This window comes from Oncorhynchus keta, chromosome 21 (assembly GCF_023373465.1).
Source record: "Oncorhynchus keta strain PuntledgeMale-10-30-2019 chromosome 21, Oket_V2, whole genome shotgun sequence".
NCBI lineage: Eukaryota > Metazoa > Chordata > Actinopteri > Salmoniformes > Salmonidae > Oncorhynchus > Oncorhynchus keta.
The window spans coordinates 13,771,120-13,799,113 of record NC_068441.1 but is presented as its reverse complement, the minus strand read 5'-3'; the positions used below and the strand labels follow the sequence as shown (position 1 = coordinate 13,799,113).

The following is a 27,994-nucleotide window of genomic DNA, read 5'->3' as shown; positions in this document are numbered from 1 at the left end:
CTGGGTAGTGAAAGATGGGACCAATGTCGGGTTGCATAAAATATAAATAACGACCAGAATCGATTGCCTAGTAAATCAAATTCATAGCCTTTTGGGAGTAGAAGACTGTTCGAATTCATTCAATGAACCACCAGGGGGAAATGAGGTGACACGTGTCTAAAAGCTTCTGAAAAGTACTATCGATTTGTTTCAGAAACTTTCAGGGTTGTCCTCGGAGTTCAAGTGCTGGGCTTTGTATTTTCGTGGTCAAGGTAAGATTGTTTTATTTATGTCTCGCACCCAATATGTTAAACGTTTCAACTTGTATGTGTGCACTCCGAGTCGGATATCCACGTGTACCAACAAAATTCGAGGCTTCCTGAATTTGTTGGGTGTATCGCAAATGGTCATTATGCTAGCTCCTTAAAATGAAAACACGTTCTTTGGATTTTTAAATTGACTCCATATGTAGGATCTGGAGAGATGATGCACCTTCACAAGCCAACAGCTAAAACGTATTCTTTACGTTCTTCTGTGCGTCTCATCAGGTAGTCTTGATGCAACTCGTACAACGGCTAGTTTGAATTACTTAACTAAACTTAGCAATGATCAGCCTGGTCTCAAACGAGACATAACATAGTACACGTAAATCTCAGGCACTCAAATTAGTGCGCTTGGTATGGTTACTTAAGGCAAAAACAAACGATGGTTGGTTGGTGTGGGTGTATAGGGCAAACGTTTAGCAACCTAAAGGTTGTGACTTCGATTCTCATCCCGGACAATTTGAGCTAATTAGCACATGTTCAACTACTTACTATGTTAGCCAATCCTTATCCCTAAACTTCACCCTTGAACTCAAGTCCTAAATCTAACCCTAAACCCTATCTTAGCTAACGTTAGCAAACTAGCTAAAGTTCACGTAGTTAGAATTCGTAACATACTTTTTTTTGCTAATTTGTGACATATTGTACCAATTGTAATTCGTAACATATCATATTAAATGACTGATGGACATCTACAAACGTGTACATGCCTTATGAAACATATACTAAATGGAGAATCACTGATGTACGTACAGAATAATACAAAATGCTTTGAGACCAGGTTGAGATGATTGACACAGCAACATAACATGCAACCTATGAGTATGAGTCTAAAAAGCAGAGTAAATAAACAAATCAATTGGAATTACACCATCTACAACAATAGCATATATTGAAAGTCTACTAATGGACATTTCCATATATAAGGACCCATGAGCACCAACGTGAAGTTCATAGAGCATGTTAAATGTGGTTTCAAATGAAAGCTTAGTCTATATTTTTGAGAATTTACGGCATATATATATATATACATTGTCCAACAATTTTCTATCCTAAATGTTAGGAATAAGTAAAAGGGATCTCACATGCTGACTGCGTGCGCAAGCCTTGCAAAATAAATGTACACATGTTACTCTGATTCCAAGACGGCGTAGCTGTCGAACGTCTGTTTGTCTTGTCCTGTCCCATGTATATATTTTTCTTCGTACATATTTTTTACAATTTCCATCTACGGACTGAACATACTCTCCCGCCTCACCCAATGTGGTATGGATATGCAATGTTTTACACTTTAGCACCAGAACCCCAATAAGCAGCTAGCCAGCTAACTAGCTAGTAGTCAGCCACTGTTAGCGGTCATCACCGTTAACTTCTGACATCAGCCAGCCTCAGCCCGGTCAATTTCTGCCAGTGTGCACACCGTGATATCAACCCAGAGCATATCGGACTGCTTTTTCTCTACCACATCTTCAGATTCTTACTGCAAGCTCTGAAACTTTACAACGGACCATTGCAGCTAGCTAGCAGCTATCCGAGTGGCTACTCCTGGCTAACGTCTCTGTCCCTAAGCAAGCACCAGTTAGCCTGGAGCTAGACTCGTCTCCCGGCTAGCAGAAGAGGTCCATCATCCAATTATTGGGCTACAGTACCTATTTTGCCAATACCTGGGCCGTTTTACTGCCGACATGGGGCCCCGCCGATCCATCACGACTGGTCTGCCTACATAACCATCCCAGGGGGTTTCAATAGGCTCTTCCATTGCGACGTCCATCGAAGGCCCATTTGCTAGCCACGGCACGCTAGCTGTCTCAATCGCCGTGCCTCAAGCTCGCCTAGCTACTCACTGGACCCTATGATCACTCGGCTACACATGTCTCTCCTTAATGTCAATCTTCCTTATCTATTGCTATTTTGGTTAGTGATTATTGTCTTATTTCACTGTAGAGCCTCCAGCCCTGCCTTAGCTAGCCCTATTGTTCCACCCCCAACACATGCGGTGACCTCACCTGGCTTAAATGGTGCCTCTAGAGACAACCTCTCTCATTGTCACTCAATGCCTAGGTTTACCTCCACTGTATTCACATCCTACCATACCCTTGTCTGTACATTATGCCTTGAATCTATTCTTCCGCGCCCAGAAATCTGCTCTTTTTACTCTCTGTTCCGAACGCACTAGACAATCAGTTCTTATAGCCTTTAGCCGTACCCTTATCCTACTCCTTCTCTGTTCCTCTGGTGATGTAGAGGTTAACCTAGGCCCTGCAGCCTCTAGCTCCATTCCCATTCTCCAGGCGCTCTCATTTGTTGACTTCTGTAACCGTAAAAGCCTTAGTTTCATTGGTTGCATTTTAACATTAGAAGCTTCCTCCCTAAGTTTGTTTTGTTCACTGCTTTAGCACACACCGTCAACCTGGATGGCCTAGCCATGTCTGAATCCTGGCTTAGGAAGGCCACCAAAAATCCTGAAATTTCCATCCCTAACTACAACATTTTCCGACAAGATAGAACTGCCAAAGGGGGCGGAGTTGCAATCTACTGCAGAGAGAGCCTACATAGTTCTGTCATACTATCCAGGTCTGTGCCCCAAAATATTGAGTTTCTACTTTTAAAAATCCACCTTTCCAGAAACAAGTCTCACCGTTGCCGCTTGTTATAGACCCCCTTCTGCCCCTGCTGTGCCCTGGATCCCATATGTGAATTGATTGCCCCCATTTATGTTCAGATTTCATAATATTAGGTGACCTAAACTGACTGGGACATGCTAAACATCTTTGGGGTAGAGGGCAGTATTAGAAATTTTGGATGAAAGCGTGCCCAAATTAAGCTGCCTGCTACTCAGCCATAAAAGCTAGAATATGCATATTATTAGTCGATTTGGATAGAAAACACTGACGTTTCTAAAAGTGTTTGAATGGTGTCTGTGAGTATAACAGAACAAAATCCTACCAGGAAGTGGGACATCTGAGGTTTGAAGTTTTTTTTAACCCCTATCGAATACACAGTGGGATATTGGTCATTTTGCACTTCCTACGGTTTCCACTAGATGTCAACAGTCTTTAGAAACTAGTTTGATGCTTCTAATCTAAAGGAGGGGCTCATAAGAGCTCTTTCAGTGAGTGGTCTGGCAGAGTGCCACAGGCTCAGTCTCACACGCTCAGGTGAAAGGTAGCTAGCTACCTTCCACTTCATTTCTGCAGACAAAGGAATTGTCCGGTTGGAACATTATTGAAGATTTATGTAAAAAACATCCTAAAGATTGATTCTATACATCGTTTGACGTGTTTCTACTAACTGTAACAGCTTTTTTGACTTTTCGTCTCAAACTAGTGAATGCACTTTATGAATGTGGATTACTGGACTGAACTCGCTAACAAAATGAGCTATTTTGACATAAATGATGGAGATTATCGAACAAAACAAACATTTTTGTGCAACTGGGATTCCTGGGAGTGCATTCTGATGAAGATCATCAAAGGTAAGTTAATATTTATAATGCTATTCTGACTAATGGTGACTCCACAACATGGCGGATATATGAATGGGCTCTAAGCGCTCTACTCAGATTATAGCATGGTGTGCTTTTTCTGGAAAGTTTCTTTGAAATCTGACACAGCGGTTGCATTAAGGAGAAGTGGATCTAAAATTCCATGCATAACACTTGTATCTTTTATCAATGTTAATGATGAGTATTTCTGTAAAATTATGTGGCTCTCTGCAAAGTCACTGGATGTTTTTGGAACTACTGAACGTAACGTGCCAATGTAAACTCAGATATTTGGATATAAATATGAACTTTACCGAACCAAACATACATGTATTGAGTAACATGAAGTCCTATGAGTGTCATCTGATGAAGATCATCAAAGGTTAGTGATTCATTTTATCTGTATTTCTGCTTCTTGTGACTCCTCTCTTTGGTTGGAAAATGGCTGAATGCTTTCTGTGACTAGTTGCTGACCTAACATAATGATATGTTGTGCTTTCGCCGAAAAGCGTTTTTGAAATCGGACACTGTGGTTGGATTAACAAGATGTTTATCTATAAATGGTGTAAAATACTTCTATCTTTGAGGAATTATTATGGGATTTCTGTTGTTTTGAATTTGGCGCCCTGCAGTTTCACTGGCTGTTGAGAGGTGGGACAGGGACCAACATCAGGGGAAATTTCAGAGTGACAACTAAAAATACAACTTCGTAACATTAAACATTCTTGAAAATGCGAGTGTCTTACGCCCTTCAAAAGATTAGAATCTTGGTAATCAAACTACATTTTCCAATTTAAAATAGCTATTACAGAGAACAAATCCCATGCTTTTGTTTGAGAAGAGCAATCAAGAACAAAAACATTTTCCGCCATGACAGTTTTTACACATTCACATCTGAAGGTAAAATGATGACTTACATTCTGATATCTTGCTCTTATTTCTCTCCCTGAGTGTCCCATTGATCAAATGAAGTGCCGTTTTCTTTGATAAAATCCATTTTTATAGCCTAAATCGAAACATTTTGTAAACCGTTTGTGCCGTGAATTCCATCTCTATCAATTTTTTACGGAGCATTCGGCGTGATTCCCCCCCTGTAAACAATCGTTTATCTAGTCATGGTAGGTTTCAGTGCATTCCTCTGGATGTTTGCAACACAGCCAAACGTCATTGTTTATTTTGCGGGTAGTATTGACCGAAGTGAGCTGATTTGAAGACAACGATAAATTACTAACTTGCGCACCAATAATTTTAGCGAAGCTTCATTGATTGACTATATTTCTGCCCAATGACCACTGATCTTCTTGAAATCTAGCTGGGTAGATAGCCAATGAGCTGAGGTAAACGCCAGTATGTAATGGTTTGGGGTTAGACCACAATTCCTTGTTTGTAATCGTATGCGCAGGGAACTCCATTCTCGCCTTGACGATCAGAGGAGTTGCTGTAAAGCTTTTTACGCGCAGCTGTATTTCGGAAAGTTGTAGTTTCAACGATTTCATTGAAGATATCATGGTGAATAAATCATGTAAAGCAAAGTCAAACTCTAAAGTGAAAGTGAAAGTGAGACAGATTTTTTGTTTGAGGAATCTTGGAGTGTTATGATTCAAATGAACTGAGGAGCTGTTTCTGCAAGGACAGGACGTACCTCTGGACAGGTAAGTGCTAATGCCGTTTTATGATATATATATATATATATATCATATATAAAAAATAAAATAAAAAATACCTTTTTTTTCAATGAAATGTGTAGTTTGTTTGTGTGTGTGTATGTATGTATGTATGTATGTATATATATATATATATATATATATACAACAATGGCCAGAGTTTAATGGAACACCTTCGTGACTGTTCCCTCTGCTCTATACAATACATATCTGTTTATTTTATGTGATGATAAAAGGCTCATACAATACAAATATTTTTTAAATGTTTTCTTTCACAGTGATAGCGCCTCCGACTGGGAGCCCCCGGTGCCAAGCTGCCCGCTCTACCTGTGCCCCCAGTGGTGTTCATATGCCACAGTTCATTACTGCAGGCATGACTGTGCCTCAGGGCCAAAAGGGCACAGCATGGAGGCCTCGTTGTGTTCTGTGTCACATGAAATGCACCACTTTTCAGTTTGCTTCTGTTTTACATCAGAAAGAGAATGCTATGTGACATGGCACAGGCAGCAAAATATTATGACGAGGACTTCCAAGGGGGGTGTACTGTTTTAAAATGTTTTTTTTTTTCTAATATTTTTTAAAACATTTTTTGTGTGTGTGTGTGTGTGTGTTAGAATTGCTTTTTGATATGTTGTATGTAGTTATTTGCACTGCTGTATATAGTTATAGGTCATTTCACCAATTCGGCCATTTGGGCAACTTGAGTGGGACACCTGGGTGACTTCATGCTAAATGTCATGTAGCTCACCCATTCCTAAAGTTATCAGTCTGAAACTTTGCACACCTACAGTTGCCTTCTTGTGTTATCCATCAAAATTATCTCCAGCATCCTATCTGACTGTGTGGCTATTCTAGTACATGTGAAAGATGATACTACAACAATAAAAAACAGAAAACGTATGCTTTCTTTCTCTTTTCTTCCACCAGATCTACTGTGTTATATTCTACATTCAATTAACATTTCCACAAACTTCAAAATGTTTCCATTCAAATGATACCAAGAATATGCATATCCTTGCCTCTGGGGCTGAGCTACAGGCAGTTAGATTTGGGTATGTCTTCAGGCGGAAATTGAGAACAAAGGTATGCAGCTATACAATCTAAGATAGATGCCCTCAATCTCACAGAAATTATCAACGAACCAACCAGATACATCCCTCAATCCGTAACCATGGGCACCCTCAAAGATATCATCCTGAGCAACTTGCCCTCTAAATACACCTCTGCTGTCTTCAACCAGGATCTCAGCGATCATTGCCTCATTGCCTGCGTGCGTCAAAAGACCACCCCTCATCACTGTCAAACACTCCCTAAAACACTTCAGCGAGCAGGCCTTTCTAATTGACCTGGCCCGGGTATCCTTGAAGGATATTGACCTCATTCAGTCAGTAGAGGATGCCTGGTTGCTCTTTAAACATGCTTTCCTCACCATCTTAAATAAGCATGCCCCATTCAAAACATGTAGAACTAAGAACAGATATAGCCCTTGTTTCACCCCAGACTTGACTGCCCTTGACCAGCACAAAAACATTCAACGTTCTGCATTAGCATCGAATAGCCACCGCAATATGCAACTTTTCAGGGAGTCTGGAACCAATAAACTCAGTCAGTTAGGAAAGCTAAGGCTAGCTTTTTACAACAGAACTGTGCATCCTGTAGCACTAATTCCCAAAAGTTTTGGGACACTGTAAAGTCAATGGAGAATAAGAGCACCTCCTCCCAGCTGCCCACTGCGCTGAGGATAGGAACCATTGTCACCATCGATAAATCTACGATAATAGATCATTTTAATAAACATTTTTCTACGGCTGGCCATGCTTTCCACCTGGCTACCCCTACCCCGGCCAACATCTCAGCACCCCATGCAGCAACTTGCCCAAGCCAATCATATTCTGGGCTAGACAATCTGGACCCTCTCTTTCTAAATTTATCCGCTGCAATTGTTGCAACCCCTATTACTAGCCTTATTCAACCTTTCTTTCGTATCATCTGAGATCCCTAAAGATTGGAAAGCTACCACGGTCATCCCCCTCTTGAAAGGGGGAGACACTCTAGACCCAAACTGTTATAGACCTATATCCATCCTGCCCTGCCTTTCTAAGATCTTCGAAAGCCAAGTTAACTTCTTGGTGACAGGGGGCAGTATTTTCACATCCGGATGAAATTCATGCCCAAATTCAACTGCCTGCTACTCATCCCCAGAAGATAAGATATGCATATTATTAATATAGTTGGATTGAAAACATTCTGAAGGTTCTAAAACTGTTTGAATCATGTCTGTGAGTATAACAGAACTTAGTTAGCAGGTGAAACCCAGAGGACAAACCATTCAGATTTTTCCCTTTTTCAATGGGTTTTCATTTCTAAGGGACCTTCTTGCACTTCCTATCGCTTCCACTGGATGTCAACAGTCTATAGAAATTGTTTTAGGTTTATCCTTTGTGTAATGAAGAAGTTCGGCCATCTTGAATGAGGGTCACTTTAAGTGTACTGTTAGATAGAGGCACTTGACCAGAAAGCTAGCTACAGTTTATGTTCCTCCTGTTTTGAACACAGATCATCCCGTCTTCAATTTGATTGATTATTTACATAAAAAAATACCCTGTATTACAAAAGTAGTTTGAAATGTTTTGGCAAAGTTTACAGGTAACTTTTGAGATATTTTGTAGTCACATTGTGCAAGTTGGAACTGGTATTTTCTGGATCAAACGTGCCAAATAAATTGACATTTTGGATATATATCGACGGAATTAATCAAATAAAATGACCATTTGTGATGTTTATGGGACATACAGTGGGGCAAAAAAGTATTTAGTCAGCCACCAATTGTGCAAGTTCTCCCACATAAAAAGACGAGAGAGGCCTGTAAATTTCATCATAGGTACACTTCAACTATGACACAAAATGCGAAAAAAAATCAAGAAAATCACATTGTAGGATTTTTAATGAATTTATTTGCAAATTATGGTGGAAAATAAGTATTTGGTCAATAACAAAAGTTTATCTCAATACTTTGTTATATACCCTTTGTTGGCAATGACAGATGTCAAACGTTTTCTGTAAGACTTCACAAGGTTATATACCATGACTTTGTTGTTCTTAAGCCATTTTGCCACAACTTTGGAAGTATGCTTGGGGTCATTGTCCATTTGGAAGACCCATTTGCGACCAAACTTTAACTTCCTGACTGTCTTGAGATGTTGCTTCAATATATCCACATAATTGTCCTGCCTCATGATGCTATCTATTTTGTGAAGTGCACCAGTCCCTCCTGTAGCACAGCACCCCCACAACATGATGCTGCCACACCCACGTGCTTTACGGTTTGGATGGTGTTCTTAGGCTTGCAATCCTCCCCCTTTTTTTCTCCAGACATAACGATGGTCATTATGGCCAAACAATTCTATTTTTGTTTCATCAGACCAGAGGATATTTCTCCAAAAAGTATGATCTTTGTCCCCATGTACAGTTGCAAACCGTAGTCTGGCTTTGTTATGGTGGTTTTTGAATAGTGGCTGCTTCCTTGCTGAGCGGCCTTTCACGTTATGTTGGTATAGGACTCGTTTTACTGTGGATATAGATACTTTTGTACCTGTATCTTCCAGCATCTTCACAAGTTTCTTTGCTGTTGTTCTGGGATTGATTTGCACTTTTCGCACCAAAGTACGTTCATCTCTAGGAGACTACGTCCCTTTCCTGGGCAATATGATGGCTGCTTGATCCCATGATATTTATACTTGCGTGGTACCTTCAGACATTTGGAAATTGCTCCCAAGGATGAACCACACTTGTGGAGGTCTACAATTTATTTTCCGAGGTCTTGGCTGATTTCTTTCACTTTTCCCATGATGTCAAGCAAAGTGTCACTGAGTTTGAAGGTAGGCCTTGAAATACATCCACAGATACACCTCTATTCGACTCAAATGATGTCAATTAGCCTATCAGAAGCTTCTAAAGCCATGACATAATTTTCTGGAATTTTCCATGTTTAAATGCACAGTCAACTTATTGTATGTAAACTTCTGACCAACTGGAATTGTGATACAGTGAATTATAATTGAAATAATCTGCCTGTAAACAATTGTTGGAAAAATGACTTGTGTCATGCACAAGGTAGATGTCCTAACAAGAAATGTGTGGAGTGGTTGAAAAATGAGTTTTAATGACTCCAACCTCAGTGTATGTAAACTTCCGACTTCAACTGTATGTGGATATCTACAAATACCTAGATGTCTAGTTAGTCTGTAAACTCTCTTTCCAGACTCACATTAAGCATCTCCAATCCAAAATTGAATCTAGAATTGGCTTCCCATTTCGCAACAAAGCCTCCTTCACTCATGATGCCAAACATACCCTCGTGAAACTAAAAATCCTACTGATCCTTGACTTCGGTGATGTCATTTACAAAATTGCCTCCAACACTCTACTCAGCAAACTGACTGTAGTCTATCAAGGTGCCATCCGTTTTGTCACCAAAGCCCCATATTCTATCCACCACTGCTACCTGTATGCTCTCGTTGGCTTGCCCTCACTACATATTCGTTGCCAAACCCACTGGCTCCAGGTCATTTGTAAGTCTATGCTAGGTAAAGCACCGCCTTATTTCAGCTCAATGGTCACCATAGCAACACCCACCCGTAGCATGCTCTCCAGCAGGTATATTGCACTGGTCATCCCCAAAGCCAACACTTCCTTTGGCCACCTATCCTTCCAGTTCTCTGCTGCCAATGACTGGAACGGATTGCAAAAATCACTGAAGCTGGAGTCTTATATCTCCCTCTCTAACTTTAAGCATCAGCTGTCGGAGCAGCGTACTGATTACTGTACCTGTACACGGCCAATCTGTAAATCGTCCACCCAACTACCTCATCCCCATATTGTTATTTATCCTCTTGCTCCTTTTCACCCCAGTATTTCTACTTCTACATCATCATCTGCACATCTATCACTCCAGTGTTAATGCTAAATTGTAATTATTTCACCTCCATGGCCTATTTATTGCCGTACCTCCCCAATCTTCTACATTTGCACACACTGTACATAGATTTTTCTTTTGTGTTATTTACTGTACGTTTGTTTATGTGTAAATCTGTGCTGTTTGTGTCGCACTGCTTTGCTTTGCCAGGTCGCAGTTGTAATTGAGAACATGTTCTCAACTGGCTTACCTGGTTACATAAAGGTGATTAAAATAAAATTAAATTATTGCACCCACACTGTTCGAACTTGGTTCTATTTGTGATGCTTGATGCACTGCAAGTTCCGCCTCTCCCATCTCCTCAAATCAAATTAGCGAGCCTATAACTGACTGATCAGTTCTTTTTCTCTTATTGTGACCTCCCTCTTCACGGTTAGCATTGAGCACTTCTCTTCATCTTTTTGAAGAGGTCCATTGTCAGAGGAACTTCTACATTCCCAGGTGGTTTCAGAGTTGGATGAGTGGTGAGGAAGCAATCCTTACATTCACCAAAAGCACATAGCTTCGATTTCGGGTCACACATACTTGAGTCGACCATGTCCTCAAGGTTTTTGGTGGACTGAAGGCCAAGGCTGTGAAGAGAATTTGCCATAAACTGTAAATTCTCATGGGTTTTGCACTGACAAGTTTCACAATCAGTGTCATTGGGCGTAACAACCCAAAATGGCCTGAGGCGGCAGAAGGAGGTATAGGACAACTGACCTAGTTCCTCAGACTGGAATTTCATGTGCAGATTTTTCATTGTGGTGGTCGTGTGGTGGTTTGTTTGCATCATCACGGAGGAAGAAATCCTTAACTTTTGATTTCTTTTTCTGTTCTGCTTCCTTTCCTTCCTCGTCAAAAAAGAGCAAAGGTCCCCTTCCAACTTCGCGCTTCTATTTGAAAAGCACAACACTGTCTGGGCATACTTCTGAAGTTAATACTTCTTCAGTATATTCACTGAGGTCACTTTTGTAATGTTTTGCTTGTTCTTCTGTTTCCTTGCATTTCTGTATTTTGTTTTGACATCTTTAATGAGAGATGTGTGAAAGAGAAGAGCCCTCTTGATACGTTATGTCACATTCTGATGTCTCAGCAATGCTTTGACTGTTGAACGAGGCGATACAGATGCCTGTTCTCCCCTAGTCCTTGCGTACCTCTTCCTGAATTTTTCATTTTCTCCTCTCCTTTGCCACTTCTGATTGTAAAATCTCTTTTTGGAGTCTACTGTGTGTTTTTCTTTTCTTTCTACTAATGCGTTCCACTTGCTGGAGTTGCCTAAAACACATTAAATGAATGGTTAGGATTATAGAGGTAGAGTCAGAGATAAAGGTAAGGATTTCTTAGTAGATCGGGATTAGGGTTATGGGTTGTGGTTAGGGATTATGGTTAGAGTTAGTAAAAGTTTGGCAACTAAGAATCTTAAATTCCTTATTTTAAGCATATTCTAACCTTGAAGGCCCAGGCTGATTTTCAGGAGTTGAGGGGGGTGTTTGGGACTGCAGTATCGCACTAGCCTTGGCCCTGGCTCTGAGTATCCTTTTGGAATCTCTCCATTTCTTCCTTTCTGCACACTGTCACTGAGTTCAGCTATTGTCTTCTTCTTCCCTGTCTCCTCCATTTCTCTAAATACTATCTCCTTCTTTCTGGGTCAGCATTACATCATTCTCTGTATTGCCGCTGTCTTTCAGCTGCACTAAAAGGAGGTGCCATTCCTTCAGAAAGACCTGATTCAATTGATATTTAATTATTCTTAAAATACTATACATGCTAAATATACTGTAATTATGTAATACAATTTCTGAACAAAAACACATATTTTACAACACACTACTGCAAGATATCCATTTATCCACCCTATTGAGTGTATGTATGTCCACCCTGTTACGTGTACATGGATAACAGGGTTTACTATAATAGGGTGGACATTTTGAGCTAAAATTAGCTCCAAGTGATCGTGATGAAGCTAGGATAATGGCTGTCACTTGAAAAGGAATTTGCATTGTTTGACAAATATATTTTGAAATTATGTAATTCAATAAACACCTTTTTGTGTTTTTGCTTAACAGGGTGGACATGTTATGCTTTCTCACATCACCGACATATAATGCTGAAAATGTAATACTCACCAGGTTCACCACAGTTGTTTTCCCGCCAAGGAAGTGAACCCTTCTGTATAAAGTCTAACACTAGGCAGCAAGATGCAGCCACTGGTCAACGAGTACTTCCACGCTGGGAAAGTCGAATTGCAGAAGCATCTCAAATATTTTTATCTCCCTAACTAAAGCAGTTTATAGTTGTGTGTGTGTGTGTGTGTGTGTGTGTGTGTGTGTGTGTGTGTGTGTGAACAAAAACCTTGTGATAGGACAAAAAACAATTAGGGTGGAGGATTTTTAAATATTTTGCCAACAGAGGGAATAATAATCCCCAATATTTTTTGTAATTGCAACTGTAATTGGAAGGGAATGAAGACAAAAGTATCAGCATATTTCTTTGATCAGTAGCTGTAATATTATTACTCAATATAGCAGTAGCTCCGTTATATTACTCGTCACCGCAAAAAGTGATATTATTACTGTAACGCATTACCCCGAACACTGGTCACACAAACCACCATTGCTACATTCTACCCTTCCACTGGCATACTGTTTTGTTCAGCTCGTAACTGTTTTCTTTCTCTTTCAGTCATCTGGTGGTCAACACAAGTGTGAAAACAGTCTGGAGAACATTCTCTCTGTCTCTCGCTGTCTCTACCCTCCCCCCCGACCAATTCTGAACCAATCATAGATGCTATGTTTCACAAATTGGGAGAGTACAGTAAAGTTAAAAGATTTTGAGTACGGTTCAGCACAGTACTTTATATATTCAGTAGCGCTATACAAATTAAATGTATTCTTTTTTTATAACCATCATTATGCATTTCTGTGTAGCACAGATCAGGGACTAATGATGACATGCCATTATTGCAGTTCTGTTCCTGGGTATAAATTTACTTCACTTACTGTAGTTCATAACCAAAATAGATTTTTTAAACCCAAGGTGTCATTATAATAGCTGACATCCCATTCTTTCTGCAGACATATTTGAATCTTAATTCTGAGCAGATTTTCAATTGTTTTTTTGAAACCATGGTCACATAAAAAACGGAGGGAGATTTGACAGAAATTCAGTTACTAAACGTTGCATCTGTTCTTCGCGTAAATGTGTTTTTGTAAAATGGTCAGTCTAAATTGTGAAAAGTGTTCATTTAGCATAGAGTTGTATGGTTTGTTAAACTTTGAAATAAATTGTTTTTGTATGGCATATATTTTAACGTGAAAAATCTGAAAAAATGTACAATTCCTATACAACATTTTCATTTGGAACCAGGAGTAAAAAATATGTGTAGCATGAGCCTATGCATCAAAGGTTTTAAGGTATAGCCCATGGCTACTCAAATACTATTTGGGAAGGTCCGGTCACACAAATGCCCTAGGTTGCAAAAGTCCAGGTGGATTTGCCATTTAATGGCGTAGGAACAAACCACTACCTCACAACCCATGAAACCCCAAACTGTTCACACCCCTCTTGGCAGATACATTTTTTTAAAGCTAATTTCTTGCAATTCTACACATTTTGCCATGGGGCATAGAGAACCTTTTGACTTTTTTAAATACATTTTCTGCAGTTCATGACCTGTCTTATGTGTTTATATGATAGCTAAGTATCTCAAAAAAGTCAGTGGGGGCTCCCTGGGGGTTGAGGCCTCAAGGCACGTAATCAGGCCATGATAACTAGTCTACAAGCGTTCAATATGTTAGCCTAACTTACCTACCTAGCTTATATGTTGATCAACTGGACATTTCTGACAGGTTATAAATAGCTCTTGGAGGTCTCAGTTAATGACGTAACAGGAAAACTGCCCATACACTCAACAGCATTAAGTAGAAATCTCGACTGACTTGAAACTAATCAAATCACAAAAGAGGTTAGGCCTGTATGCTCCTCTCTGTGACAGCAGTAACTTGGCACTTTAAATATGTGTAAATATCAAACAGAGACAATACCTGGGTCAAACAATTATGGTTTGGGGAAATAAAGTGATGATTTGACTGTTTTTCTCTGTAGTGATTTGTGCGTGTACTTAAAAAAAGGTATATTCAAGATCATGTTTTTGCTGTCATGAAACACTTTGATCCGGATTGTGAACTTCATCATCATCCTCTTTTCTATCGACAGAAACATGTCCCCTGCACCAGAATCTCCTCTGGGGTACATCCCACCAGACGGGGGCTGGGGCTGGGTCGTGGTGTTTGGGGCCTTCATCTCCATTGGCTTCTCGTATGCCTTCCCCAAAGCCCTCACAGTCTTCTTCAAAGACATCCAGCTGATCTTCGGTGCCTCCTACAGCCAGATAGCATGGATCTCCTCCATTATGCTGGCAGCCATGTATGCCGGTGGTGAGTAGGCATTCATGAAATCAAGCTCTGAGCCAGCATCAAGTCACATGAGGACCACAATGCACAGATTGTATTAACGGATGCATGTCTTGTATGGAGCTTTGCCGTTGCTTGTTTTTTTTCCTCCCCAAATTGTAGGCCTGTATCTTGCATGTGACCGCTGAGTGTAATAGCTGGAACTAATCAAGAAGAATGAGTACTACTGTGTTCAAATGACTATGACAGCCTAAGAAGTGAAGTCTTTGTACAGTCATCAGACTCTTCTCTAAAATTAGATGCTATTATCCCTGAATAATACATAGATGTTTGTAGTTTATTTAGTAAGTCTACTAGTTGAAGAAAATACAGTAGTAGGCTATTTGAGATGAAAGCCAAGCAATTGCAACCGACTTTATCATGCTGATAGAGTAAGCAGAGAATAAGAAGCTTGCTGTCTTACTTAACTCTAATGAGCTTTCACAAAGCAACCTCTCATTTTGGAAACCCGTAAATATATTGAATTAAAGAAACTCGTTGACCAGTGGCTGCATCTAGTGTTAGGCTTTATATGGAAGGGTTTGGCATAGGTTAGTCATGTGATTTTTACACCTGACACAAATTTGTGTATTTAAACAAAGCCACTCTTTCACTTATGAATGGGGACGTGAGGCGGCAGGGGATTCACCCTGGGGCATGTTCAGTTGGCCAACATGAGTGTTGATCCAGGGCACACATATATAGACTGTCTGTCAGTTGAAAATGCTGTTTTTTTGTTTTGTTTACCCTTGCTCTGTTTGCATGAGCATTTATATTCACAATTGTCAGTCTGTGCCGCAAGCCTTGATGGGACCTGGTGTGATGAATGACCAACACGAGTGTTCCATGTCACAATAAGAAAAAACTACCGTCTTAGAAATCCCTGTTGTTACTCAACGCCTGGGCCTGAATTTATTAACGATTAGGCACCTTACATGACTCATTAGATGACACTGAGATATTATAATAGAATGATCCAATTGAAGTTTGAGATAAATCAATCAGTGGCTGCAAGGTTAAAAGATGACAGGGAGCCTGACTCACCTGCAGTCACCAGCACAGAGAATCCTGTGAAATATTCCTGTTCTCAGTGGCAGAGGCACATGGCTTTATCATATTGTCCTTGGCTCAGCTTTTGCAATGTCACCCAGTTGAAAAAAGACAGGGAAAATATATCAGTCATGGGTTCAGCACATTTGGGCCTCGCACCAAGTCCCTATGGGACAAACGTGACAGCATTTCAGGGGACCTATGACTTAGGGAGCCAGAGTGATAAAGTTATAATGGGAGAGAAAATTGTGATGTCTGGGATGCAACCCCAAAGTAACACAGGAACTGGGAGGATGTGATCTATGCAATACATACCACTAGTCCCTATCCTCACTGGGGTTTGCTAGGCTGGATGAATCTGTTCTAGCTAGGGCACTGCTCAGATTACATGTCTTTTTTTTTTATCATCCAGAAATTATTGCGGGTATGTTGTAGATTTGTACATGCACAAGTGTATTTTTTAAATATCTATGCTGCCACTACTAAACATAGCATTTTTCAACAATGAAAAGAGGGAAATAAGACCTGATATGGTATACTTCCGCTGGACCTGTGGGACGGGATGAGAAGCAGGGTTTGATTAAAAAATGAAGGGAAATAAAATGAGAATTTGATTTATTCTTTGAACCTGTGTAGCGTACAGCTGCTTTTACAGGAAGTATTACGTCAAGGTCATTGTCAGAATATACAGTGAATTCAGAAAGTATTCAGTCCCCTTGTCCTTTCCCACATTTTGTTACGTTACAGCCTTGTTCTAAAATGGATTTAAAACTAAATGTCCCTCATCAATCTCCACACAATACCCTATAATGACAAAGCTAAAATAGGTTTTTAGAAGTTTTTGCAAATTTATTAAAAATAAAAAATATACCTTATTTACAGAAGTATTCAGACCATTTGCTATGGCACTCGAAATTGAGCTCAGGTGCATCCTGTTTCCATTGATCATCCCTGAGATGTTTCTACAAATGTGGTAAATTCAATTGATTGGTCATGATATGAAAAGGCACACACCTGTTTTATATAAGTGCCCACCATTGACAGTACATGTCAGAACAAAAACCAGGCCATGAGGTCGAAGGAATTGTCTGTAGAGCTCTGAGATAGGATTGTGTAGAGGCACAGATATGGGGAAGGGTACCAAAACATTTCTGCAGCATATGAGGTCCCCAAGAACAGTGGCCTCCATCATTCTTAAATGAAAGAAGTTTTGAACCACCAAGACTTCCTAGAGCTGTCCGCCCGGCCAAATTGAGCAATCAGGGGAGAAGGGCCTTGATCAGAGAGCTGACCAAGAACCCGATGGTCACTCTAACAGAGGTCCAGAGTTCTGTTAGAGAACCTCTGTGGAGATGGGAGAACCTTCCAGAAGGACAACCATCTCTGCAACACTCGACGAATCCGGCCTTTATTGTAGAGTGGCCAGACTGAAGCCCCTCCTCTATAAAAGGCATATGACAGCCCGCTTGGAGTTTACCAAAATGCACCTAAAGGACTCTCACCATGAGAAACAAGATTATCTGGTCTGAATTTGGCTTGAACGCCAAGCGTCACGTCTGGAGGAAACCTGGCACCATCCTTACAGTGAAGCATGGTGGTGGCAGCATCAGGCTGTGGGGATGTTTTTTCTGCGGCTGGGACTGGGAGACTAGTCAGGATCGAGGGAAAGATGAACGGAGCAAGAGAGATCCTTGATGAATACCTGCTCCAGAGCGCTCAGGACCTTAGACTGGGGTGAAGGTTCACCTTCCAAAAGGACAATGACCATAGGCACACAGCCAAGACAATGCAGGACTGACTTCAGGACAAGTCTCTGAATGTCCTTGAGTGGCCTGCCAGAGCCCGGACTTCAACCGGATCGAACATCTCTGGAGAGACCTGAAAATAGCTGTGCAGTGACATTCCCATACAACCTGAAAGAGCTTGAGAAGATCTGCAGAGAAGAATGGGAGAAAATCCCCAAATACAGGTGTGCCAAGCTTGTAGCGTCATACCCAAGAAGACTCGATGCTGTAATCGCTGCCAAAGGTGCTTCAACAAAGTACTGAGTAAATGGTCTGAATACTTATGTAAATGTTATATTTAAGTTTTTTAAAATTTGTAATGAATTTAAAAATGGTCTTATTGTTTTGCTTTGTCATTATTGGGTATTGTTTGTAGATTGATGAGGGGGAAAACGATTGAATACATTTTAGAATAAGGCTGTAACGTAACAAAATGTGGAAAAAGTCAATGGTTCTCAATACTTTCCGTATACTAGAGATCTGATTTTTTTTTTAATGACATTTTAGTTGTTGTTTTTTGCATAAATCACGAGCTATGTAAGTAAACAACAATTATTTAAAATGTGTTTTTTTAACACATGTAATCAATTTTGGAGAATGGATTCAGAGTGGTAAAAATAACACCATTATTTTATCCAGATTAATCATCAGTCGTAAACTTGCGATTGAAATAGCCGCTGTCTGCCAAACTAATCCGCTTATTTTTTTACTAGGAATTTTCAATTATCACCCACCCTCCTTGCAGATTGTCATTCTAGCACTGACTAGAAAGGCAGCATGTTGAGATTTCAATAATCGTGGCAGCCTACATATTTTCTTGATTGATGCTCCCTCCTTTTATTTTATTTAATGAATTGCGGGGAATGATTTAGCGTTGTGTGATGCTAAAGGACTGTTCTACGTGTTCTCTGTGGCAGGGTTATGAATGAAGGATAAAGAGAGACCGAAATATAGAAGGCTCTTTAATTACTGATTGATCACTCACATTAGCTGTTTTTGCGGGAACATTGTCAGGAGAAATGCTCATAAGTCACTGGCTTGCTTTGCTTATGTAGATAAGATAACTATTTAGAACATCAGTTACCTCTTCAAGCCCTTTTAAACATGAGTTCCCATGTATGGATATTTGACCGGCAGTGCATTAGAGGTAATGAATAGGGATGAAGGGTTAGGTTTTGGTAGAGATCTACCGGTCGGGTGTCAACTGCCTATCCATGAACCTAAGACTGACACTTTCTCTCCCCTTCTCCTCTCTACTCTCTTACTCTTTTCCTTTGCAGGACCTATCAGCAGTATTCTGGTGAATCGCTATGGAAGCCGGCCTGTGGTCATAGCTGGTGGAGTGATGTGTGGCGTTGCTATGGTAACTGCTTCTTTCGGCAATACCATTACGCATTTGTACATATGCGTAGGAATCATTGGAGGTACCCACTCATTTCATACATTCGATTGACGTGGCTTGTTTTGTGATTTTATGTTTATGTGTGCGCCAAATCATACTCAACAGTAACAAAAATCTGTTGTTTTTAACTGAAGGAAAGTTGACAACTTTGATAATTATTTCTGTAGGCCTAATCCAAAAGTTTACTTTATGCTCTAAATGTGTGAACCTAAATAATTCAAATTGTGGTCCTATTGAAGATAATGTAGTTGATTAATTATACCTAAAACACAACGTTAGATATAAGGGTTCAGGAAAGACATCTGGGACGATGTGTTGTGTAAATGAACCAGTCTCGACACGGGCTTAAATTTGTTTACCCTGCCGATAGACCAGCCCTCCCCCAGCCCTCAACCAGCCCTGGCGGTGCTCCTATGGGGCTACACATCCTCTCTGGGTGGCCCTGGTCTCCCTGGCTGGGCTGGCGTGCTGTCTGTCTGGGTTCAGGCCGGGGAGTCTCAGCCTCTGGGTTGTGTCCGGTGCACTGGAGTGGGGAGGGGGGGGGGCAGCGCAGGTGTAATTAGAATGGTGCCATTCTGGTTCCAGGAGAGCACTGTTTACCAGGGCTCCCTGTTCTCTCCCACAGGCTACCGTCCAGGCCCCCACATGGCAGTGGCTGCCAAACGCCACCCAGCGAGACTCATTAACCAGCCACTGAGCTGCAGGCCTGGAGGATTAATAGAGGGAGGAGGGATTTGTGTTGTGTTCTATCCTCTCCTCTTTGCCCTGGCCCACTGAGACACACTAAGACACACATCCCTCTCTCACATACACGTACAGTGCCTTCAGAATGTATTTACACCCTATTGACATTTTCAAAATTTTGTTGTGTTGCAGCCTGAATTTTAATTATTATAAATTGAGATTTTGTGTCACTGGCGTACACACAATACCCCATAATGTTAAAGTGGAATTATGTTTTTATAAATGTTTACAAATGACAAAAATTCAAACCTGAAATGTCTTGAGTCAATAAGTATTCAACCCCTTTGTTATGGTCAGCCTAAATAAGTTCAGGAGTAAACATTTGCTGAACAAGTCACAAAATAAGTTGCATTGACTCATTGACTGTGTGCAATAATAGTGTTTAACATTATTTTTGAATGACTACCTCATCTCTGTACCCCACACATACAAAGTGACGTTATTCATTACACTTTGGATGGTAAATCAATACACCCAGTCACTACAAAGATACAGGCGTCCTTTCTAAATCAGTTGCCGGAGAGGAACGAAACCTCTCAGGGATTTCACCATGAGGCCAATGATGACTTTAAAACGGTTACAGAGTTTAATGGCTGTGATAGGAGAAAACTGAGGAAGGATCAACAACACTGTAGTTACTCAAGAATACTAAACTAAATGACAGTGAACAGAAGGAAGCCTGCACAGAATACAAATGTTCCAAAACATCCTTCCTGTTTGCAATAAGGCACTAGAGTAAAACTACAAAAAATGTAGCAAAGAAATGAACTTTTTGCCCAGAATACAAAGTGCTGTGTTTGGGGCAAATCCAACACTTCACTGAGTACCACTCTTCATATTTTCAAGAATTGTGGTGGCTACATCATGTTATGGGTATGCTTGTCATCAGCAAGGACTAGGGTGTTTTTTTAGGATACAAAAAAAAGGAAATAGAGCTTAACACTGGCAAGAGGAAATCCTGGTTCAGTCTGCTTTCCAACAGACACTGGGAGACACTCACCTTTCAGCAGGACAATAACTTAAAACACAAGATCAAATTTACACTGGAGTTGCTTACCCAGATTATTATTATTATATATTGTTTTACCTAAATTTAACCAGGAAGGGCTCATTGAGATTTGAAATCTCCTTTTGAAGAGCGTCCGGGCCAAGATAGGCAGCACCAAGTCATTACCCCATTACAGACTGACAATGTGAAAAACTACACATAATTTAGTAAAAACCATAGAAATCACAGAAGTGTAACGAAATCATAAAACAGCAAATTAAAAACATTGACAGGTCAAGTTTAGAAGTATTTTGTAAGGAGTTCCAAGCCGATGGTGCAGAGTACATAAAAGCTCTTTTACCAAATTCAGTTTGGACATTTGGAACAGTTAGCAGGATAAAGTCTTGCGAACGAAGAGAGTACCCACCACATTTCTGAAGAATAAAAATGCCCAAAGAAAATGGTAATAAACCCAAAATGGTTTTGTAAATACAAGTATACCAGTGACTGGGCATATGAGTGACTAAAGAATGCCAGCCAACCCTGGTATATAAGGTGCAGTGGTGTATAAGGGGTTTTGCAGTTTTAAAATATATCTCAATGCTCCATCATGAAGGGTGTCAATTGATCTCAAACACTGAGCGGAAGCATTCATATATAACATATCCCTATTGAATGTTCTTGAATGGCCTAGTTACAGTTTTGACTTAAATCTGCTTAAAAATCTATGGCGAGACTGGAAGATGTCTGTCTAGCAATGATCAGCAACCAACTTGACAGAGCTTAAAGATTAAAAACAATAATAATGTGCAAATATTGTTCAATCCAGGTGTGCAAAGCTCTTACACAGAAGCACTCACAGCTGTAATTGCTGTCAATGGTGATTCTAACATGTTTTGACTCAGGGGTGTGAATACTTATGTCAATTATATATTATTTCTGTATGCAACAACTAGTTAAGTGGAAGAGATGTCCTCCCTCTCAGAGACAAATAACACATACAAGGAGTATTTATTTCTAATCATTGTGCTTTAAAGAGCATCCCAGTTCAATCAAGTTGAGACAGAGATAATTGTTGACCAAAACTCTTAAAACAATGAAGATGAAAACGAATCAAAATCCCCTGTGGAGCTGGGATATCTACCTTGCATTAAGTCTTGTGTTAGCATGTACTTTTCAATCAAGGAAGAATGCATACTGAGAACTATTTATATCTGTGAACTAAAACTAGGCTTTGGAATTTGTGTAGCTCAGTGGGCATTGTTCAGTGGGGGATTGTGAGCAGCAGACATTTAGCAGTCGTTAGAATGATGGAATGGTTCAGTCGAGGTTGCTACCTGGAGCTCTTCATCTTAAAGTGGAGACTCATTTAGAGAATAAAATGCTCATTTACAGGCTGAAATGTTACTAAATTGGATTTTGGGGAAAGGAGGTGGTAGTGAATGAATTACCTGGAGTCTCTAATTTGCCATTAAAATGTAGAAAAAAAATCTGAAAATGTTCCAGCTTCCTCAAATGAGATTTTAGTTGGCAATGTGAAATGAGATGGAACCTTAATGTGCACAAAGTAGAATGGTCTTCATTTAATCCTGTAGTACCAGTCGTTTTAAATTGTATCCTCTGAAAATGTGACATGTGAACGTAACTACTCTCCTCTCTTGTATTTCCTGCAGGGTTTGGACTCTCCTTTAACCTCCAGCCGTCCCTCACAATCATTGGGAAGTACTTCCAGGTCAAGAGGCCATTAGCCAATGGGCTGGCCATGGCAGGAAGTCCAGTCTTCCTCTGTACATTAGCACCTATCAACCAGTTCCTGTTTAACCACTTTGGCTGGAGGGGCAGTTTCTTCATCCTGGGAGCTCTGCTGCTCAACTGCTGTGTTGCCGGCTCTCTCATGAGGCCCATTTGTCCAAAGCCAACTGGAGGCCAACTCACGCAGACAAACGGATTCCCTAAGAAACCTCCCACGGACCGGTCTGAGGCCCAGGTGAATGGACACAACACACAGCTTGAGAAAGGCTGTATGGAAAACTTCAACAAGTTTCTGGACCTCTCGCTCTTCAAGCACAGGGGCTTTCTGATCTACATCGTAGGGAACACAATGATGTTCTTCGGTTTCTTCGCCCCTGTAGTGTTCCTGGCCCCGTACGCCCGGAGCCATGGCTTTGATGAGTACTCCTCCGCCTTCCTCCTCTCCATCATGGGCTTCGTGGACATGTTTGCCAGGCCGGGGACTGGGCTGATAGCTAACACTAAGTGGATCAGGCCCAGGATCCAGTACTTCTTCAGCTTTGCCATCATTTATAATGGTATGTGCCACCTGTTGTGCCCCTTGGCCAGTGGGTACTGGGGGCTGGCGGCCTACTCAGTGTTCTTTGGTATAGCGTTTGGCATGGTGTGTGCCCTGCTGTTTGAGACACTCATGGACCTGGTGGGGCCTCAGCGGTTCTCCAGTGCAGTGGGACTGGCCACCATCATAGAGTGCGGCCCCGTGCTCCTGGGACCACCTATAGGAGGTAAGCCTACACACTGAACACAGCCCACAGTCCCCCTCCTTCTCCAGAGTCAATACACATACAGCTCATAGATAGCTAACGGCTTTAGCCAACAGAACCTATTGACAAAAGGACAAGCACTATTTTACTCGAGTCACCACTCTCCCTCCAGTTCTTCTAAGATCACCTCTCCATCGTCGTTCAGTACATGGCATTCAGTACTATCCCAGTATTACACATGCACTTGAGAGAAGGAGGAGTCCTACTTTAGAAGACGTTAGGTAAAAAAAAAAAGAAGAATTTATTTGAAGCCGAAAAAGCAGCTAGTCGGTTGTTGCTCTCTTTCTCACTCTGCTCCTCTGTCACGGCCTGTATGGTGGTGGAGTGGAGCCCAACTTCTTTCCAGGGTGTCATTATTGTAAGACATTCCAGTAGAATTGGATTATCATCGGTGAGCAGGGCGGCCTGGAGCGCACGGCCCTCCTAGAGAAAAGCAGTAATTGGTCACGGTTATTTACTGCTGTAAATAAGCTGGGCCGCTCCGGCTTTCAGGGCACGCCCGCTAGAGGATTCATCCTCCACACAAATTATGGAACATTTTTCGGAGCTAAGAAGCCGTAAGGGTAATGACGGTCTCTCTGCGACTCTTTCGCTGTCTATTTTCCCTTCTCTCTTTCCCAGGTCCCCTCGGCCTAGAGTATAAGGCCATTAGACCTCTACTATCACTGGCTGCAAACAAAAGCTTGGAGAGTTAGTTATTGGCGTTACAGAAACATTTGACCATTGCAGTGTTCCCAACTTAATTTGATTAGCTGACGATACGTTCATGGAAGATTAAAGATACACTGTAAGTGATTGACTCTAACCCCAAATCCTAATTAGCAAGCACAATCTATTAGACTTTACTATTAAAACAATGTCATAGATCTCTCTCTGGTTCTAAGGTTTCAGAGGAGGCATTTCCACATAATAGCTTACTACTGATTAGGCATCATTGTGTAAGATTATTCTGACAGGACCATATTTCCCTGAAATTGCCAGGGATAGCACAACTTTTCAAAACGTAATCTTCGACAGTCAACTTTGATGTAATTTATCACAGAGGAGAACTAATAATGTTACCATTCTCTGCTCAGCCCAAACTGGTGTTCTGCCTAGTCCATAGAGATCCTATGGTCTTGTCTGTCAGGTAGGTAGGATGCTTTTGTAGTCATTCCTATGCTTCTCTCTCATCTGCAGAGTTGTAAGGAGGTGTAAATGTATAGCCCTCCTGGTTGTATTGAGCGACCCCGTTCTGAGGTGCTCATTTAATGGAGGCAAATGCATCTCTCTGCACGTTGAGCATTCTTCTCCAGAGAGTCTTTACGTTTCCCATTACAAGTCTCCTCGTTACGGCCAGCCTCGTTGTGCTGCGCCGTGCCTCTACCCTAACCTGGGGGTCAGCCTAATTAGGAGGAAGTGATGTAATTGGTGTAATTATCCTTTTGCTTTCGTGTTTAATGGAATCTCAGTTCAGACCTCACTTCACTCATCAGACTCCCGTAACTTGGAAGCCATGAATATGCATTTAGAAAAGAGGTGACTAAGCCAGATGGACTTAATTACCGTTCAGCCAATCAAGGGCTGCCTTAATTAGGGTGACGGTTATCTGCATATGCCCACAGGACAGAACACCCTCAATCAGACCATGGCCCTGATGCTGATTTATACTGGACCATGGGCAAAGTGACCCATCCCCTCCCTTTATACTGAACCATGGGCAAAGTGACCCCCCCACACACACACACACATGAGAGAGAGAGATAAATGAATGGCCCCGTCCATATCAGCTTCATTGAAAATTGACTCATTAAGAACAGTCTTTTAATTGGTTTACCTAACCTGAAAACTGCCCCTCCATTTAACAACCTAACTTTGTGTTTATGTATAGTGGGTGTTTAGTGTTGTTGATTGGTGATTATTTCAGACTCGGTAATTGACCATTAGTAACTGAGTTTGCCAGACATTAGTCCATTACAGGTAAATACTCTTAGAAAAGTTTGAAATGCAGAGGGCAATCAAAGGCAATGTCTCCTTGTACAAACACATGGAAGTTAGATTAGATGCATAAAACGTTTATGGGTGTAAATCATGTTGTGGTGCTCAGCTGTAAAAACTTTATAAATGTATTCACTGTGATTGAATTAGTCAATGACCATAAACTCCCCATACAATAGTTTGGATAGTACATCTTGGGAGAGTACAGCTTGGGATAGTACAGCTTGGGATAGTACCGCTTGGGATAGTACAGCTTGGGATAGTACAGCTTGGGATAGTACAGCTTGGGATAGTACAGCTTGGGATAGTACAGCTTGGGATAGTACAGCTTGGGATAGTACAGCTTGGGATAGTACAGCTTGGGATAGTACAGCTTGGGATAGTACAGCTTGGGATAGTACAGCTTGGGATAGTACAGCTTGGGATAGTACGTCTTGGGAGAGTACAGCTTGGGATAGTACAGCTTGGGATAGTACAGCTTGGGATAGTACAGCTTGGGATAGTACCGCTTGGGATAGTACAGCTTGGGATAGTACAGCTTGGGATAGTACAGCTTGGGATAGTACCGCTTGGGATAGTACAGCTTGGGATAGTACAGCTTGGGATAGTACAGCTTGGGATAGTACAGCTTGGGATAGTACAGCTTGGGATAGTACACCGTTGTCACAGATGATCTTCACCTTCGTTAATCAATTTAGCAGATCCGACAAACATCTGACATGCATAACCCTGCAGAGTGTTATACAGTATACACAGGCAGAGGGGTGGACAGACAGATAATTAGATACACACCGTGGAGGCTGAGTGAGATGGGGAGGACTGCAGAACGATCCAGGGGAGGATGGAGGCTCAAAAAGCTTATGGTTCCAATCTGATATAAACTACATTTGTCACTTTTTTTCCCTCTGAAGCGGGCTAGTTTTTGATCGTTTTCAGAATGGGCATGGCCACACTCCTGATTCGTTCTTGTGCAGCAGACAAAATTGCCTTCCCAGAGAGCAGTGTGGAGCGTGGCCAGGTGTAATGGCTCCATGTTATTTCCTGCATGTCTCCAATAGGATCGTCCTATCTTCTTCTCTACAGAACAGAGTTTGAAAAGCACATTAAACCATACCCATGTTACACCTCCTGATTCACCTCGTGGAGCGAGATGGGGAAAGGCTTCCCTAAACCCAACCTGTTGATGGAAAGATACTATAAGCAGGGGGGATTTTTGTGGCGATCTTGTCGAACTATACTTTCTATAAGTGAACTTTTGATCGGAAAAAGGGAACAGAGACTTTGTTTAACCTTCCGTATCATTTCTGCTCCCCTGCAGGAGCCTTGGTGGACACCTTTGGTGACTACAAGTACCTGTACCTCATGTGTGGAGCGGTGATGGTGTTCGCAGGACTCTTCCTCTTTGTTATGAATATCTACAACTACAGGATGCTGGAGCGGGAGAGGAGGCAGGAGGAGGGAGAGGCGAAGGAGGGCTGTGGGAACCAGGAGCAGGGTATGTGGCTGTGTGAGAGGGGAGAGGCTTCCTCAGAGGAAAGAGCAGAAGAGCCTGAGTCTACGAAGGAACAAGACACCCAGGGAGACTGAAACATGCTATCCATCACAACAGTGTATACAAGCACACTATATTGATTTCAGTACATCAATGTATAGGCCTATCTCATATCCCCTCCACCCACGCACACACATCCTATTTGATTCTGTTTATGTTGGTTCCTGTTAATGTGTTAACTCTACTACTAACCTTGGTGGAGTACACTCCTGGAGCTGTTTCCCCATGCTGACAAAGGCTGTTTGGAGAGAAATACTTCTGGCTGTATGAGATCAAATAGCAGTGTAATCCTTTCCGGGAACGTTATTTATTTGAGCAGCCAGGTGTGCCACCCCCCCCTGAGCAGTCCCAGCTAGTATCCAGTTTCTCGTGGTCAGGGACAACTCCAGGCTCTAATAATTCATTAGAAACATAAAAAATGCCTAATAAATCAATGTAAAGTTACATCGAGTGTTACTCTGTGAATTATGACCATTAAATACATACTTGATATCAATGATGAAACTGTGAACAAACATTTGCAGTTGAGAGGTTTGTCACATCCATGACGAGGATGTAATATTTCAGCCTTGTGGTAGTCATGAACATTTTACTCTTCTGCCTGTATTGATGTTACAATGGGTGGATGAGGAATGCACTGTTACTGACATTATGATGTCATGTTATGCGTCTTTTTCAGGATCCATTTTTCACTTATATGACCAAAAGAAGTGTCTGCTTTAAAATGTTCCCAAACAGATCACAGAATGAATGTAATGAACACGGATTCAGCTGTAATGACGTTTACGATGACAATGTAATTCATGTCTAGGCTGTAGATTTGCATAAACTGTTTGTTTTCTTTTAAAGATGGATTTATTGTTTTAAGATGCTAACTGGAAGGACTGTATTTGAAGGACTGTATCCAAAGTTAATATGATTGGGTAGAATACTCAGCAATAAATGCCGTCATTCTTATTCAGTATTTGATTAGAATTATTTCAATAACAAAACAGCATACAACTCTGAATACTTTCATTCGTAACTCTTGACATTAAATAAATATTGTAATGGATAATATTGTTTCTTGTAGTTTTACCACTAC

The 27,994-nt window shown here is 41.1% G+C and overlaps 1 protein-coding gene across 1 annotated transcript; it reads left to right on the top strand.

Annotated features, from left to right (window-relative positions):
• The first annotated feature begins 2 nt into the window (after window positions 1–2).
• Window positions 3–27,867, top strand: LOC118400161 (monocarboxylate transporter 2-like). Its single transcript, XM_035796714.2, has 5 exons — window positions 3–251; window positions 14,623–14,843; window positions 18,973–19,116; window positions 22,500–23,342; window positions 26,677–27,867. The coding sequence occupies exons 2-5, from the start codon at window positions 14,627–14,629 to the stop codon at window positions 26,943–26,945; spliced, it is 1,473 nt and encodes a 490-aa protein (XP_035652607.1). The 5' UTR covers window positions 3–251; window positions 14,623–14,626; the 3' UTR covers window positions 26,946–27,867.
• The last annotated feature ends 127 nt before the right edge of the window (window positions 27,868–27,994 follow it).